This window comes from Mobula birostris, chromosome 5 (assembly GCF_030028105.1).
Source record: "Mobula birostris isolate sMobBir1 chromosome 5, sMobBir1.hap1, whole genome shotgun sequence".
Lineage (NCBI taxonomy): Eukaryota > Metazoa > Chordata > Chondrichthyes > Myliobatiformes > Myliobatidae > Mobula > Mobula birostris.
This window is the reverse complement of record NC_092374.1, coordinates 34,216,122-34,232,426: the sequence shown is the minus strand read 5'-3', so window position 1 is coordinate 34,232,426 and position 16,305 is coordinate 34,216,122. Positions and strand designations below refer to the sequence as shown.

The 16,305-nt window shown below is 38.5% G+C and overlaps 1 protein-coding gene across 4 annotated transcripts in view; it reads right to left on the bottom strand.

Annotated features, from left to right (window-relative positions):
- The window catches only part of ap3b1a (adaptor related protein complex 3 subunit beta 1a), a 242,475-nt gene that overhangs the window by 197,878 nt on the left and 28,292 nt on the right, over nt 1-16,305 (bottom strand). For all 4 annotated transcript variants that reach the window (XM_072257854.1, XM_072257856.1, XM_072257857.1 and 1 more), the window contains exons 3-4: nt 3,483-3,557; nt 229-324 (exon numbers count right to left, since the gene is read on the bottom strand). In XM_072257854.1, coding sequence (XP_072113955.1) covers nt 229-324; nt 3,483-3,557 — 171 coding nt within the window. The remainder of the gene's footprint in view (nt 1-228; nt 325-3,482; nt 3,558-16,305) is intronic.

Here is a 16,305-nt window from a genome sequence, read left to right as displayed (position 1 = left end):
TTTGCAAAATGTGGTGAGTAGTATTTGAATGGAAGGGGAAAGATTTTGTAATATTTTGAACAAAAGTAATAAATAACTGAATGCAGAAAAGGTACACAAAAATGAACTAATGATGCCATAAACATAATTAGCAAAGAAGCATTACATCCAAAATCCAAATTACTTGGATAAGTTTAATTTGAATCAATTTTCCACAAACACTGATGCCAACCCTTTGGCAGCACTAACCTTCAATGCACGCTGAAATGTACTTATTGATAATAAGGCCAAATCTTGTTGCTCCTCCGCATAACGCACAAGGTAAACATATACCAATTTCTTCAACTGTAAAAAGAGAAAAAAAAACTAAATATGCAGTTAGCGAATTATTAGACCGTTCTGGGTGTTTTGACATATACCATACAAAGGGCATTTCAGGAAAGGTCAAATTTGTAACAATCATCACATTGACATTAACAGCAAATATTATACAATAATTATAAAGCAAAATCTTAAGGTGCTAGAAATCCAAAATAAAAACAGAAAATGCAGCATCTCCAACAACAGAAACAAAATTAATGTTTTTTGTCAAAGAACTCACCAGAGGGCACATATTTTAGATGAAAGGGGCAAGTTCAAAGTAGAAGTGTGGGGCAAGGCTTAAACACTGAGTGATGGGTGTGTGGAATGAGCTGCTGGTGATGGAGGCAAATATGATAGAGACAATCACGAGGTTTGTAGACAGGCACATGAATGTGTAGGAAATGGAAGGATATGGACATTGTGTAGACAGAGGAATTAGTTTAGTTGGGCATTTGATTACTAATTGAATTAGTGCAGCCCAACGTTATGGGCTGAAGGGCTTGTTCCTGTGGTGTACAGTTCTATGGTCTACCCAAAATGTCACTGAAGGACAGCTTGACCTAAAGAAAGCTCGCCAACCTGAATTATTGATTCTGGTTCTCTTTATCTGGATGCTTACTGACCTGCTGGGAGTTTTCAGCAATTTCTGTTTGTATTAGTTATACGACTTTTTCTGGTGCAGATCAGTAAAATATTCATTAACTGACTGTGAATGGTATTATTCACCTTAAAATCCATTTGAGAAATATACATGTGCTTTGAAATGGCCTACCCTCTTCAAGTAGAAGTCTAAACCAGAATGGAGAAATGGATTTTGACCTAAAACTCCCACTGTTGTCAGAGGAACTGGGTGGAGAAAGATTGCAAACCAAAGTGGGAAGACTTTGTGGGGGGGGGGGGGAGGGTAGCATTGTTGGGGGAAAATCGTGACTTTCTCAACATTCATTCTACCACGATCATACTATCCTTCCTCAATAGCTTTTCTCCAATGACAGCTTAATATGGTTGCTGTAATATGGTTTCAGCCCCATGGTGGGCTTGGTCCTGCCCCTAGATCCTTTCCAATTCCATCCTTTCCATCTACATGCCAATTACTTCCAAAGTAATGAGTTTAGCTCAATTCTCTTCCATCATTCAGACTGCACTTCCAGCAATCAATCTGCACTGGCAGCCAGTTGTTCCACTCAAACTTTGGAAATGCTGAAGACCCCGGTTTTGCAGCCTGCTTGCCACCACTTTCTACGCAGGAGCACTCACAATCACCACAAGTGACTTCCTGAAGATGGCACAGGTGCACACTGGATACAGCTTTACACCAGGAAAGACTTTCACGTAAAAATCTGATCAGTTCATGCTAATCAGAACACTTGAATGAGGTTTATTGATATGGTAAACTCAAGTAAGTACCTTAGCATTCAACAGCCTAAATGGTACTGATTGCTGGAATAATTTGAACACAGGCCCTAGGGACACAAGAAGCAGAACTGTCTCACTCATCAGAGCCCACTCTACCTTGCCAAATGCTTACTTAGTGTGAAGAACTCAGTTCTCCAGTATGCCATATCTGGACATGTGGATGGTAAGTCCAGGTAGCAGGCCTGGTACAGGATAATCTGGCCCAATATTTACAAAAATCCAAAGTGGAAGAAACTAAAGCTACAGTTCAGATCCTGAAAGTGAAGAGTCTTCCTACTATCTGGAGTAACAGCACCAAGCTGAAGAAGTTAGCAGTGGCACAGTAGCGGAGTGGTTAGTACAACGCTTTATAGTGCCTGTCTGTAGGAGCTTGTATGTTCTCTCGGTAACCTCGTGGGTTTCCTCCAGGTATTCCTGTTTCCTCCCACAGGTCAAAGACCTACCAGTTGCTAAGTTAATTGGTCATTGTAAATTGTCCCATAATTAGGCCAGGGTTAAATCAGGAGTTGGTGGGCGCCATGGCAAAAAGGTCCGGAAGTGCCTAATCCATTATGTATCTCAATAAAATATTTAAAAATTAGTCAAATCATACAAACCCTGATAACTTCCACACATTATCTATGAAGCCAGTGGTTGGCAGAAGTTAAGACATCAATAGTTAAAAAAAACAACAACAAAGAATAGAACAAATTTTTTTAATGAAAGAAAAACTTTATAAAATGCAGTTGAAATAAAATTGATTTCACTAGTAAGTGAACTAAATTGGTCTAATGGAAGCTACAAATTTTTGTTGTATTGCTTCCATTTAATAATTTGATATTTGCCTCCAGCCCACAGTGAGAGCATCAAGTTGTTTAGAAATTAAAATACTAATTTTAATTTCTAAAATTTATGATTTTTGAAGGAAAGATTTTCAAAATTCTTTACCATCTTTTTTTTGCACAGCTACCAATATTAAATCACTGAAGGTTGCAAAACAGTCAATTTGCTCTTGCCCAGGTTTAGATTAGATAAAATCAATGTTAGCCATGAGAGACCCACATAATCTAACTGCAAATCTGCAGCAATAGCTGCCTTTCTCAAAAAAAACAATGTGTGACCAGAAACAGGAACATACAGGATGACGTGACTATGCTCCTAGACTAAGTGTTATTTCACTCCATGCTGTTATGCTTCCTGATGTGATGTTAATCATAATACTACTGTGTTCAGCTTTAAGAACTTGGGCAGACCGTACTAAGCAAGCAATTTAATTAATCCATCAATTCTAGTGCAGCAAACTCCGTGACATTCTGCTCAAATCTTCGATTTTTAAAAAACTGTATACTGGTGATTCATTAATGTGTTATTTTTGCATCATCTTCTATTCTATGAAAACCCTAATCTTATGACTGAATATCACATACTCAAACAAGAATCTACATAATTTCAACTACAATCACACTTTGCAGAAAATAAAAATTGATTCAACAAAATGAGATTTCTATTACTAACCAAAGTGAAGATGAAAGAAATTGAACCCAGAATGCTTATTTAAATAGAAATTAAGCATAAGGTGTGACTTTTGATGGAACAAATTTTAATAAAGGATATTTTCTTTGCATTAAAAGTTCACGATATGGCATTGGCATTACACCCATTTACATGTGTTGAGTTATTCAGTCTATTCGCAAAGATCACTGGAAAAGAAAACAAAAAACATTTATACAGTAAATGGGACATACCTCAATGTTTTTACTGGCCACATTCTTCACCACAGCAGGAAATAACTCTGAAGCATTTTTTCCTTTAGCAATCATCTGTAACATGAATTATAGTCTCCATTACAAAGCCAGATTTATTTTTCTACATTAATTTCATTGTGTCTAAAAGGCATGATAATCCACTTAAATCTGAGGATGGCTTTTGTTTAAGTTAACACAAAGACATGGAAGCTTTGAACAACTTTTTGGGCCAAGCTGATTCCTGATGGAAGGACAGTAATAGGATACTATATGGTTAAATAAAAGGTAATTCCAGCTTTAATGTTTTATTCCATTTTACATTAAATGGTAGGCTATGGATCTTGGCTCCACAGTTCCTTCTGCAATTCAACAGGCTAGTAGTGCAAAATCCAAAATTTAACTAGACTTATGGATCCCAGATGCCATTTCAATTATGTAAACAAGAAGCCAGAAAACCACACTGAGCAAAATTGAAAATGACAAGTGAAAACCTAAACAATGTGATGCTTTTTGGACACACAGATTCACAGCAAGGTCATTATAGCTTTACATCCCCATTGATTTTTGTTTTGTTTGTTTTGCAGAACAACAGAGCATCTCAGTTACATCATGCTAAGAAGCTCACAGATTTCTTCAAATCTTTTTTTTTTCCAATTTTGTAGCTAAGTCCAGAACCACTTCAGACCCACCTTCCCCATGTGCATGTTGGCCTCCCAAATGCCTCATCTTCATCACCATCAATTTTTTTCTGCACAACATTGTCCTCATTTTATATCTTCATGGCTTCACTCACTTAACCCCAGTCCTAATTTAAATATGAGCTACCCATTTTCTTCCAATTTCACTGTTTTGTTGTCATATTGCTTTCAACTGCCCAAGATACTAAAATGTTTACATTCTGACCAACAGAAAAGTGTGGCTGCCTATCTTTGCTTATAATCGGTAAAGGTAGGCAGCCATACCTCTGCCATGGTTCTTCTAAGTACTGGTGCTCCACGAGGTTGAGTTCTCAACTCATTACTCCACTCCCTGTGCACACATGACTACATAAACAAAGTTCTGCTGCAACCCCAGCTACAGGTTTGTGGTGGGTTGCATCTCAAATAACAATGAGTCATAGTAAAGGAAGGAGGCAGAGAGATTCGGGACATGGTGCATGACAACAGCCTTTCCGTCAATGTCAACAAAAGAACTGGTCACTGATTTGAGAAAGGAGGGCAGTGCACTTGCACCTAAAGCATCAAGTGTTGAAATTGAGAGCTTCGATTTCCTACGAGTGAATATCACCAACAACTTGTCCAGGTCCAAACATGTTAATGTCACAGCTAAGAAAGCTCACCAACACCTACACTTCCTCAAGAGGCTAAAAAAATTCACCATGCCACTATTGACTCTTTATCTTAATTGATGTACCATTGAAAGCACTCTGTCTGGACACTGGCTTGGTCAGCTACTGTTCCGCACTTGACCACAAGAAACCTGCAGTGTTGTAGACACAGCTTAACACATTATAGGAAGCAGCCTCCTGTATGGACTTGGTCTATATCTCTTGCTACTTCAGTAAAGCACCCAGCATTATCCTTGAATATTCTCTCTTCTCTCCTCACTCATCAGGCAGAAGATACAAAAAACCTGTAAGCATTTACTACCATGTTCAAGGACAGCTTCCATCCCACTGTAATCAGACTCTCAAATAGGACTCTCATACAACAATAAGTTGGACTAATGGCCTCGGTCTACCATGTTCTGATCTTGCACTTTATCATATACCTGCACTGCATTTTTTGGTTGCTTTTACACTTCATTCTGCATTGTTCATATCTTATCTTATTCTAGCTCAATGCACTGTGTAATGATTCAATGTCTATAAACAGTAATCAAGAATTAGACTTAGAATCAGATTTTTTTTTATCACTGATGTGTGTCATGAAATTTGTTAACTTAGCAGCAGCAGTACAATGCAATACATGATATAGGAAAAAAAGTAAAACTAAATAAATCAATTACTGTATATGTATATTGAATAGATTAAAAATCTTGCAAAAACAGAAATAATACACATTTTAAAAAGTGAGGTAGTGTTCATGGGTTCAATGTCCATTTAGGAGTCTGACGGCAGAGGGGAAGAAGCCGTTCCTGAATCACTGAGTGTGTGCCTTCAGGCTTCTGTACCTCCTACCTGATGGTAACAATGAGAAAAGGGCATGCCCTAGGTGCTGAGTGTTCTTAATAATGGATGCTGCCTTTCTGAGACACCGCTCCTTGAAGATGTCCTGGGTACTTTGTAGGCTAGTACCCAAGATGGAGTCGACTAAATTTACGACCCTCTGCAGCTTCTTTCGGTCCTGTGCAATAACCCAACCGCACCCCCCCCATACCAGACAGTGATGCAGCCCATCAGCATGCTCTCAATGGTACATCTATACAAGTTTTGAATGTTTTCGTTGACATACCAAATCTCTTCATATTCCTAATTAAGTAGATTTGCTGTCTTGCCTTCTTTGTAGCTGCATCGATATGTTGGGACCAGGGTTAGGTTCTCAGAGATCTTGACACCCAGGAACTCGGAGCTGCTCACTTTCTCCACTTCTGATCCCTCTATGAGGATTGGTATGTGTTCCTTCATCTCACCTTTCCCAAAGTTCACAATCAGTTCCTTCGTCTTACTGACGTTGAGTGCCAGGTTGTTGCTGCGTGTCGCGCCACTAGTTGGTATATGAAAGACATGGCTTGACAGACTGTCTAAACAGGCAGATCATTGAAATAGTGGAAAAGACTTACAGATGAATGGATCAATATGTGTAGCTTCCTCAGAATTTTTGTTTATGATAGACCGCTTGTAGCTGAACACAACAGACTACTTGTATCACGTAGAAATTCGGAGAAACAAGAAATTAACTTTTATTGAATAAAACATGTTTAACTGCATAATGGTGCTGACACTTTGCAATAGTTCAACCAAGCTAAAAATGTTTTATCGTTGATTTCATTTGTACTCAGCGTCTGAGACTTCTCGCTTTAGTGTCCAACACCAATCAGCACTGATGGATTCCAGTTGCCCTGATACTGTTTCTTCATCACCGCAATGTCTTGGTGAAACATTTCACCACACTTGTCATTAACAGCGCCATGATTTGCAAGTTAAGAAGCCTGAATAGGCAAGCAAAAAATGAATCTTTAGTGACATGTTGCACACTTCTTGGTTGTGTATGCTTGAAGCATGTTATCAACCAGATGCACGTGTTTTGGTGCTCCAAGAAAGTTTTCAACAACATCCTTGAATGACTTCCATGCGATTTTCTTCAGTATCACAAGTAGTTCTTCGAATTGCCTGTCATTGATGACCTGTTTGATTTATGGACCAACATATGCTGTCTTCCTTAATCTTGGACAAGAGAAATAAGCAGATGCTGGAAGTTTGTATATTCAGCAGGCCAGGCAGCATCAATGGAAAAAGAGTGAACAGTTGACGTTTAGGGCTGAGGCTCTTTAGCAGTCCTGACGTCAACTATTCATTCTTTTCCCTAAATGCTGCCTGGTCTGCTGAGTTCCTCCAGCATTTTCTGTGTATTCCTTAATCTTAGCATCAGTTATTCTGACTTGAAATATGAATTGAAATAACAAATATAAGCAATTTCAAAAAAATGGTGCATGATAGGGAAATTTCTTGGTGATTTTCATGATCAGCAGCCCAAAATCCATAAGATACACCCAAACGTATTCAGGAAGCAAAATCTTTGTTGTCCGGTGTATTTAATCCTAGCTACAAACCTATCTTCAGAATTCCACAAACTTCTCAGTGAGTTAGTGAACTTTCCTTTACCAATTAACTGATTTGGACAATCCCCAGTTAGCAGCAATGAAAATTACAAATTGAGAAGACATCAATTGGTATATGGTTAATTGACAAAAATTATTTACTGAATCACGTCAGAGTAATTCAGCATTAACTGCTTACTGATTGCAAATTTACAGTTCAGATTGATATAAATTGATGAGCTTAATTTGGAATTAATTTCATCAAATAGTTGACAAATTAACAGAACTCAAATGCTTGTCCAATGATCATTCTGGTTCTATGTTCATAGCTAGGCTGTACCATATCTATACGCCCATGTGCACACCAACCAACATGAAGTGGGAGGTGGGGTAAATTATTTGAGGGGAAGTAATGAACCTCCATCTGCAGCTAGAATCCATATACCTTGGTAAATATATGCCCCATGCTAAATCTCACCTCCCTCTACATCACAATTTCCGGACCCAAGCGATACATTCCCCACAGCTTGGATGAATAGCTTTAATAATCTACTACCCATGATCATTCTCTGCAAAACATACTTTCTATTTATTTGAAAGCAAAAGAAAACTATTATATACATACAGTGGATTCTGATTAACTGGGACACATCACAACCAGTACATTTTGGCCCAATTAAGTAGCAACCCAATTAGCCTAAATTGCATGGAAATAATTAAAAAGTATAAAAAAGACAAACTACTATTTAACTGAGTAACAATTTATGTATTTAAATTAAATAAGAACAAATTAGAACACTACCAATACCTCCACAGTATAATAAAACTGTATTAGTTCCTACTAGTCATCAATGGAAGAATTCATCCAATGTATGCTGCTTTTTCTTTTGATTGACTTTAAATGAAAAAAATCCCAGATTATTAGTACAGATAATGGACTGCCTTCATACAATACTGTCGATGATTGCATGCTCCAAATCTTCATTTTCATTTTAACATTCAAGATGATTGTCCATACCTTCAAATTATTCGTAGTTCCTAACTTGAAGTGAAATCATTTCATTCTCACTACTAGCCATTTCACTTGAGCTCTGAAATATCTTACTGCTTACTTCTCACCAACTATCAGTAACAAAATCAATACTTTTTGAACACAAACACACATAAGTGATGCTACTTAAAACTATTCACTTTAAGCACGGTGTAATTTATAATGGTCACACAAGTACACGCGAGTGACACTAGTTAGAAACTGTTCAACAACAGTCTCCTGTCCGAATTAAGTGGCATGGTGTCCCAAATAAACAATGGGAATCCTGGCTATTTTCACAATTAGTTTTTGTTCTTTAAGAGTTGTCCGACTTCCGGTGAGGCACGAGGCAAGATGGCAGCACAGCACTGAGTGCTGACGTATAACCCTCCTTTTTCAAGTTCTTTAAGGCTCATAGATGGTCTTAATACAAGGCTGAGTTGGAGAAAGATCTAACTAAAGACATGGCTTCAAAAAAAGATCCAAATTCAATCAGGAAACAAGATACCAGCAGACGACACCAAGCTAGCGATTCATCCGAGGAAACAGCTATGCTAATTAAGCAAACAATGGCAACAGAGATGGAATTGCTACAAGAAACGGTAGCCCACATGCTAAGGGAGCTGCTGGAAAAGGCTCTCCACCCCTTACAGAAGCATATGGCAGAGAATGGCAACATTCTCCGGTCGTTAAAGGAGCAAGCAGACATTCACGCTAAAAAATTTAGCACAGTCTTCAATAAAATAAACAACATTCAGGTTTGCTTACGCAAGAATGAGAAAGTTACTAACTCCTGTCTCGCGGAGGTGTCTAAGATATAGAAGAAGCTAAACGACTTGGGAGGACAGATCCAGGAGAAACAATGTGCGGCTGGTCAATTTACCGACAGGCGCTGAGGGCGATGATCCAAGAGGTTACCTCCAGAAGATGCTGCCTAATTGGATTCCAGCGCTCAAGAGTTCCCACAGCACTCCATTGGAGATCGATAGAGCACATAGGATCTTTTCCAACAACACCTCAAGACCACAGACCATGATTTTTAGGCTTCTACGGTACACCGACCGGCAGGCTATCCTGGAGGGTGTGAGGAAAGCCAAACCTACTCACCCGGATGGCACCCAGCTGCAGTTCTTCGCCGACTACAGCCCTGGCACGATGCAGGAACTGCAGGGATACAAGGAGATCCGCACTGAGCTTCGACAGAAGGGGATCAACTCGTTCCTCATATACCCAGCGATTTTGAGAGTGAATATCAAGGGCAGGAAGATGTCCTTTAACTCAGCAGAGGAAGCCAAAGAAGCTCTGAAATCATTGGTGCTGGGAGATATGGAAGAAGACCCTGGGCAAAGTCCACTCGCCCCTCGGGAGCAGATGGAACTGCATTAAGAGCTCGGACCAGCCTGTACGCGCAATCTAACAGGCACAGGCAAGTTAACGTCCTGGGTGTGAAGTTTTCTGATTATTCTTTTATTGGAAAGTCTTTCGTTGCACTTTTGTATTTAATTAAGGGGCCAATTTGTTTCTATTGAAGGTCAGAGTTTAAAGGTGATACTCAATATACCCAAATGTAATACTTCATCAAGAATGAAGCTGAAAAACAGCAGTTTGTTCTGACTAACTTTAGAACGTTATGTCTCCAGTAGACTCGTTTACATTCTTGGACACCAGATAAGATGTCATTGGTGCCATCACTAAGTGACAGTCTATTAAAGCAAGATAGCTGTTGGGGTCTTGATTAGGTGTTATACTTTATTTGAGACGGAAACAGTTTTAATTATATAGGTTAACGGGTTTGTCCGGGTTTCTTTTTTCTTGTCTCTTTGATATGATTGTCTATGAGAACTGCTTTGTCTTTCTAATTTGTTGGTGCTGGAAGGGGGGGGCGGTTGATGTCAGTGTTCAGTGTGACATTGCTAAGTGACACTCACAGATGTTACAAAGTAAAGGGCTGAATGGAAGGGGGGGTAGGAAGGGGGTAACTCAGGGCTCCACCACCAATTTACAACAACAGATCCAGGGGAAGATGAGCAACACAGATAAATTAGAAAATCTTACTATTGTATCATTTAATGTTAGAGGATTGAACTCTCCCTATAAGTGTTCAAACGTTTTAGATTTCTTACACAGAAAGAAAATAGATATCGTGCTGTTACAGGAAACACATCTTAAACCTAATGACAATCCCAGGGTTCAAAACCTCTTTTATAAACCTGTTGTGGCATCAGCTGATGGTACTCGTACGAAAGGAGTTATGATATTAATGAGACATAATATTAATGTTTCAATTGAAAGGGATGGCACCGACAATAAAGGACATCTAGCTTTTTGCTGCACATCTATTCAGGGTAAAAAAAGTGGCATTCATTAGCCTATATGCCCTAACCATATTCGAGGTTGAATTTTTTCCCTCAATTACCTCACAATTACTGAAGTTAAGTGACTACCAACTATATATATGTTGGTTCGGACATGAATGCTTTGGTAAACATTAACCTCGATAAATCTTCCTCAACTATATCAAGCTCGCAAGAATCTGCTTTCAAAGCACTTAACCTTTTTCTCACGGATTTAAATTTAACTGATGTATGGTGGGTACATAATCCATCCGCTAAAGACTATACCTTCTTCTCCACAAGACATAAAACTTTCTCTCAGATAGGTTACATTCTTATATCCTCCGCTCTGCTGCCTTTAGTACACTCAATAGAATTTTTGAGTTCAGACATCTATCTGATCACAACCCAGTCATATCTACTTTTAATTATGGCAAAAGTAAAAATAAGGCTACTAGGTGGAGGTTTATCTCTACCCTTCTAAAAAACAACAAATTTCTATCACAACTGAGAACAAAACTGACAGAATTTAGAAATTTAAATAAAAATAGTGTCTCAGATGTGACAATGATTTGGGCCTCCATCAAGGCTTTCTTCTGAAATAACGCCATATGATTCTCACTTACATAAAAGCCGGCTTCAAAAGATTTCCACCCTAGAAGAACAATGTAAGGTTTTGGAGAATGATCTCAAAAGGAGATACAATATAACTAAAGGAAATGAGCTCAAAACAAAACAAGCAGAATTAAATGATTTATTAAAAAGCAGGGCAGAATATATGCTCCATATAACCAAACATAAGGCAGAAGGCAGCAGACCGAGCCATCTTTTAGCTCTAACGCTCAAACAACAGGAAGCTAAAAGGTCTATACCAGTGATTAGATGTGCTAAACGTGGAGTAGTATCTTCAACAGAGGAAATAAAAGAGACATTCAAGAATTAGTTTAAAGAACTGTATATAAGTGGTTCAGTTCCTTCTGAGAATGACTTCACAGATTTTCTTAGTGGATTAGACCTCCCTACATTGTCATTAGAGAACACCAAAACTCTAGACTCTCCTATTACACTGAATGAGCTACTCAAAGCAGTCAAAGCTACAAATAAGGGCTGTATGCCAGATATAGATGGCATACCTGTGGAACTTTACCTAGTGCTTTGGGATATTCTTGGACCAGTATGGTTAGAAACATTAAATTATGCTTTTGGAAATGGCGCTTTCCATAGAGATCTAAACACAGCCCTGATCACAGTCATACCTAAGCCCGGGAAGGACCCCTTGGAGTGTGCCAATTACCGTCTAATCTCCTTGATAAATGCCGAACTCAAGATATTTTCCAAAGTCCTAGCCAGTAAACTTGAGATAATAGTTGGGAAAATAATTAGCCCAGATCAAACGGGCTTTATCAGGGGGCGCCTTGCATCTGATAATATTCGCCGGCTCTTACACATACTGAGTGCAACACATAAAATCCCACCTGCCTGTGGCCTGCTATTCCTAGATGCTGGAAAAGCATTCGACCGCCTTTAATGGACATATCTTTAGAGAGTTCTAAAAGAATTTAAGTTCGGCGATAAATTTATCAATATGATTCAAACACTGTATGCCAATCCTTCAGCACGGGTATGGAGGTTTCTCAGAGTTATTTGACATAGGACGGGGCGCATGACAAGGGGACCCTTTGTCACCTTTAATTTTTACTATATCTATTGAACTGCTTGCACATTTAATTAGAAACTCTCCTCAGATCTCCCCTATTACACTAGGTACAACATCGCATTCAATATCACTTTACATGGACGACACGCTAGTTTATATGGCAAATGTTCAACAAACTCTCCCCTATGTTTCAAAAACACTGGAGCAATTTGGATTTCTTTCAAGATACAAAGTTAATTTGTCAAAATCGGCACCAATGCTAATCAATACAGATAAAAGTAAGGTGTCCCTCCCTCCCCAGATTAATGTTACAAATGAGGTCCTCTACTTGGGTATTAAAGTTAATACTTCCCTATCATCTGTGGCTAAAACAAATTACTCTTTAATTCTGAAAAAAATAGAAGAAAATATTAATAGATGGAGACACCTGCCAGCATCAGTCCCAGCCCGCATATCGGTCATTAAAATGAACATCTTACCCCGTATTAATTTTATCAGCTCAATGATCCCACTTGCACCTCCAGCAGGATATTGGCAAAAACTGGACTATGATGCTATATTTGGAATGGTAAATGATCCAATATAAAATGGTCAGCTCTACAATTCAAAAAGTCAGATGGGGGATTGGCATGTCCAAATTTTAAATTGTATCACTGGGCATTTGTATTAAAAAGTCTTAGCTATTGGATGGAGGAGAATAAAGTTTCATCCTGGAAAAATATAGAACAAGAGCTAATAGCACCAATAAGGTTGAAGGACTTTCTCCTTATAGGTATGTCTACCAAAAAATGTGATTTGTATTACGGTCCATTTTTAACCCATATACTACAAGTGTTTAGTGCAACAGAAAAATTCCTAAAATTTAAAAGCGTATGGTGCAAATCATCTCCATTATGGAACAATAATCGTTTTCTATCTGGGGGGGAAACCATTCACTAACAGAACTTGGGAGGATAAAGGTATTACTACTCTTCAAGATATTACGGGGCAAGTACTATCCTTAGTATCTCGATATAATATTGATAAACATTCTCTTTTCTTCTACTTTAGGGTAAGATCAGCTTGTAAAGCCTACGGCATTCCCTGGGGGTCAGATTTAAAGAACCATCCCATTTTAAGTTGGATACAGAGTGCTCCAGGACAGATAGTGTCATATATCTATGATAAATTAAACTCCCAGAATTATATGCCCACATCAGGAATGAAAGCCTGGGGTAGGGTCATATCTGAATTGGGACAAGACTTAGACTGGGATGCGATTTGGGATAATGCTGCTGGTGCTTCGAAAAACCCAAATCATCGGTATATACACTTGAAATTTTGTCATAGAGCATATTTAACATCGAGAATTAGACATCAAATAGGACTGTTTCCTGACCCTTATGGCTCATTTTGCCCCCACAGAACCGTTGGCTCTTTTATACATGTTGTATGGGAATGTCCAGGGGTTTTTGATTTGTGGGTGAAGGTTATCAGTGCTCTTACAGAACTAACAGGGGTACAATTACCAATGGACCCCGCTGTACATCTTCCAAATGATGACTCCCACCTTTCCCTTATGGAAAAAAACACGCAAAATCTGGCTGCAGGCCTGACTGCAGCTAAGAAGATTGTAGTCCAGCGTTGGAAACCTCCCCATGATATTTCAAATACTCACTGGCTTCGGAGCTTTTTGGACATTTCTTACCTGGAACTTTCATCAGCAAGGGTAAATGAGCACGACCAAATGCAATCTTAATGTGGACAAATTTGATATCTAACTTCAAAGATCTTCTGTTAAAATAGGAATGCTCTGTCTGTGTATGTACTACTATTCAGTTGGTTGGTGGAGGGGAGAGGGATGGGGGAGAGAGGGATGGGGGAGAGATGGTGATGAAGGTTGGGGGGTGGCTGGGTTAAACAGTCAAAATGTAATTGGCAATTGGTTGTATTGAATGTAATTTGTTGGTATTGCAATAAAAAATTAATCATTAAAAAAAGTTGTCCTAAATAAGTGGTTGTCCCAATTAACCTTTATCCACTGTATATGGAACAAAAATCTCAATGAAAACTATTGCAACTGACTTGAGTACTCGGAAATGTCACTGCAAGAATTAATTCTCTTTAGAAAGTAGATACCATAATGAATAACATTTCAGTGATTCGTTAGGTTTGCAATGCCCGCCTGAATGTTTGGATTAATTTGCATCATCTGAATTTAACTATTACATGGTCATATGTATATTTGTTTTGGACTCTGGAGCCCTAATATAAATAATTATCTCAGTTATATTTGTATTTTCATCCATTTCTTTTATTTTATTTAGACATACAGCGCGGAACCGCTCCTTCCTGCCCAACAAGCTTGCCACGCAGCAACAGACCTATTTAATGCTAGACTAATCAAAGGACAATTTACGATCATCAGTTAACCTATTAACCGGAACATCTTTGGACTGAGGAAGGAGAATGGAGTCTCCAAAGGAAACCACGGTCATAGGGAGAACGGACTAACTCCTTACAGGCAGTGCCAGAATAGAAATCCAAACTCCAACGCCCCAAGCTGCAATAGATTCTAACTGTGCTTAGAAGCATCAGGAGTTGGTTTGGAAAGGGAAGAAGTCATAATATGTTGTTCCTATATTGTAAGGGGTAAAGGGAGCAGCCTTAAATCTTTAGCTTACCCCTTTCCTTCCACATTCTTGAATATATTATTAGTTATTGTATAAAAAGCTGAATAAAAGATGGCAAGTTTGATACACAGGAAAAACTACAGATGCTGGAAACTTGGAGCAACACACAAAATGCCAGAGGAATTCAGCAGGTAAGGCAGTGTCTATGGAGGGAAATGGACAGTCGACATTACAGGAAGAAACCTTTCATCATGTGTTTAGTTTGCTGCATGTTTGAAATAAAACAAAATATAAAAGACACAACTTCAATTTTACAGTCTCCCTTGCTAGCACCATCCAATTCAATCATACAAATAGTAATTTCCAATTTGTGCTGCACATTTCACGTCAAGATTTGGGATTGCTGTAACCACATTATGAAAGAATTTTCTTTGCAATCTAAAGCACTAAAATTAATTACCAATATAAGATTCATAATTTCATTCAACCTGCTTTTATCAAACAGGAGGTGCTTCATGCAAATTCAAACTGCCTTTTGATTTACAAACCACATACAGCCTTGTTTCCACGCCCTCCTCCCAAGACCCAGTGTACATTTGTTACTGCAAAGCCATCAGAGCTATTTGACATTATTCTAAGAAGGTGACAGAAATCTACACATCCTCACTGCCATATGTGATTAGAAATGCAAAGAAGGTTGCTATCATTGATAACCCTGTCCCATCCCATCATAACACAAAGATTGCATTTATACACTAATGTAATCTTTACAAATGTAATCAATAGAGAATTATGAATGTCAACATTTTACGCACTATTAGTGCTGTTAAACATAGAAAATATTAAGTTCTGCTGAATGAAGTGTAGCTGCTGCTTATCAACCCCTCTGCACATGAGAAACTAGTTGTATATGTATCATTCCCCACACATTTCCAAATTCTCTAGGTCTCAATAATAATATTTGAATAATTAAATAATTTCTTTTCCCATGTGCATCATTTTACCTAAAGGGAAGCAGGTCTATCAGCATACCTTAGGTAGCAATTCCCATACTTTTTCTTTGCAGCGATGCACATAACTTTATATAGTATACTTACCCCTTAAATACAAACTGTCTGCCCAGTATCTTACTACCATTCCCCTTCGCACAATCCTCTTCCCAACCACCTCTCAAAAATAGCCACAACTTTAAGAATCCACCATCACACATTCCAACCATTTCTCCCCCACCCTCCACCCTGGAGGTCTTGCCTGGCTTGGAGCCCCCTAAAGTACAGCAACGTAAAACAGACCAACATCTGCAGATAGACCAAGGAATAGACTTAATAGACCTATTCTTTCAGTATGCCGTTCTCAATTACATTCAAGTTTTGATCCTGGGATAACTTTAAATAACAAGTTTACTAACTTAATATTTAAATAAAAAGTCCAT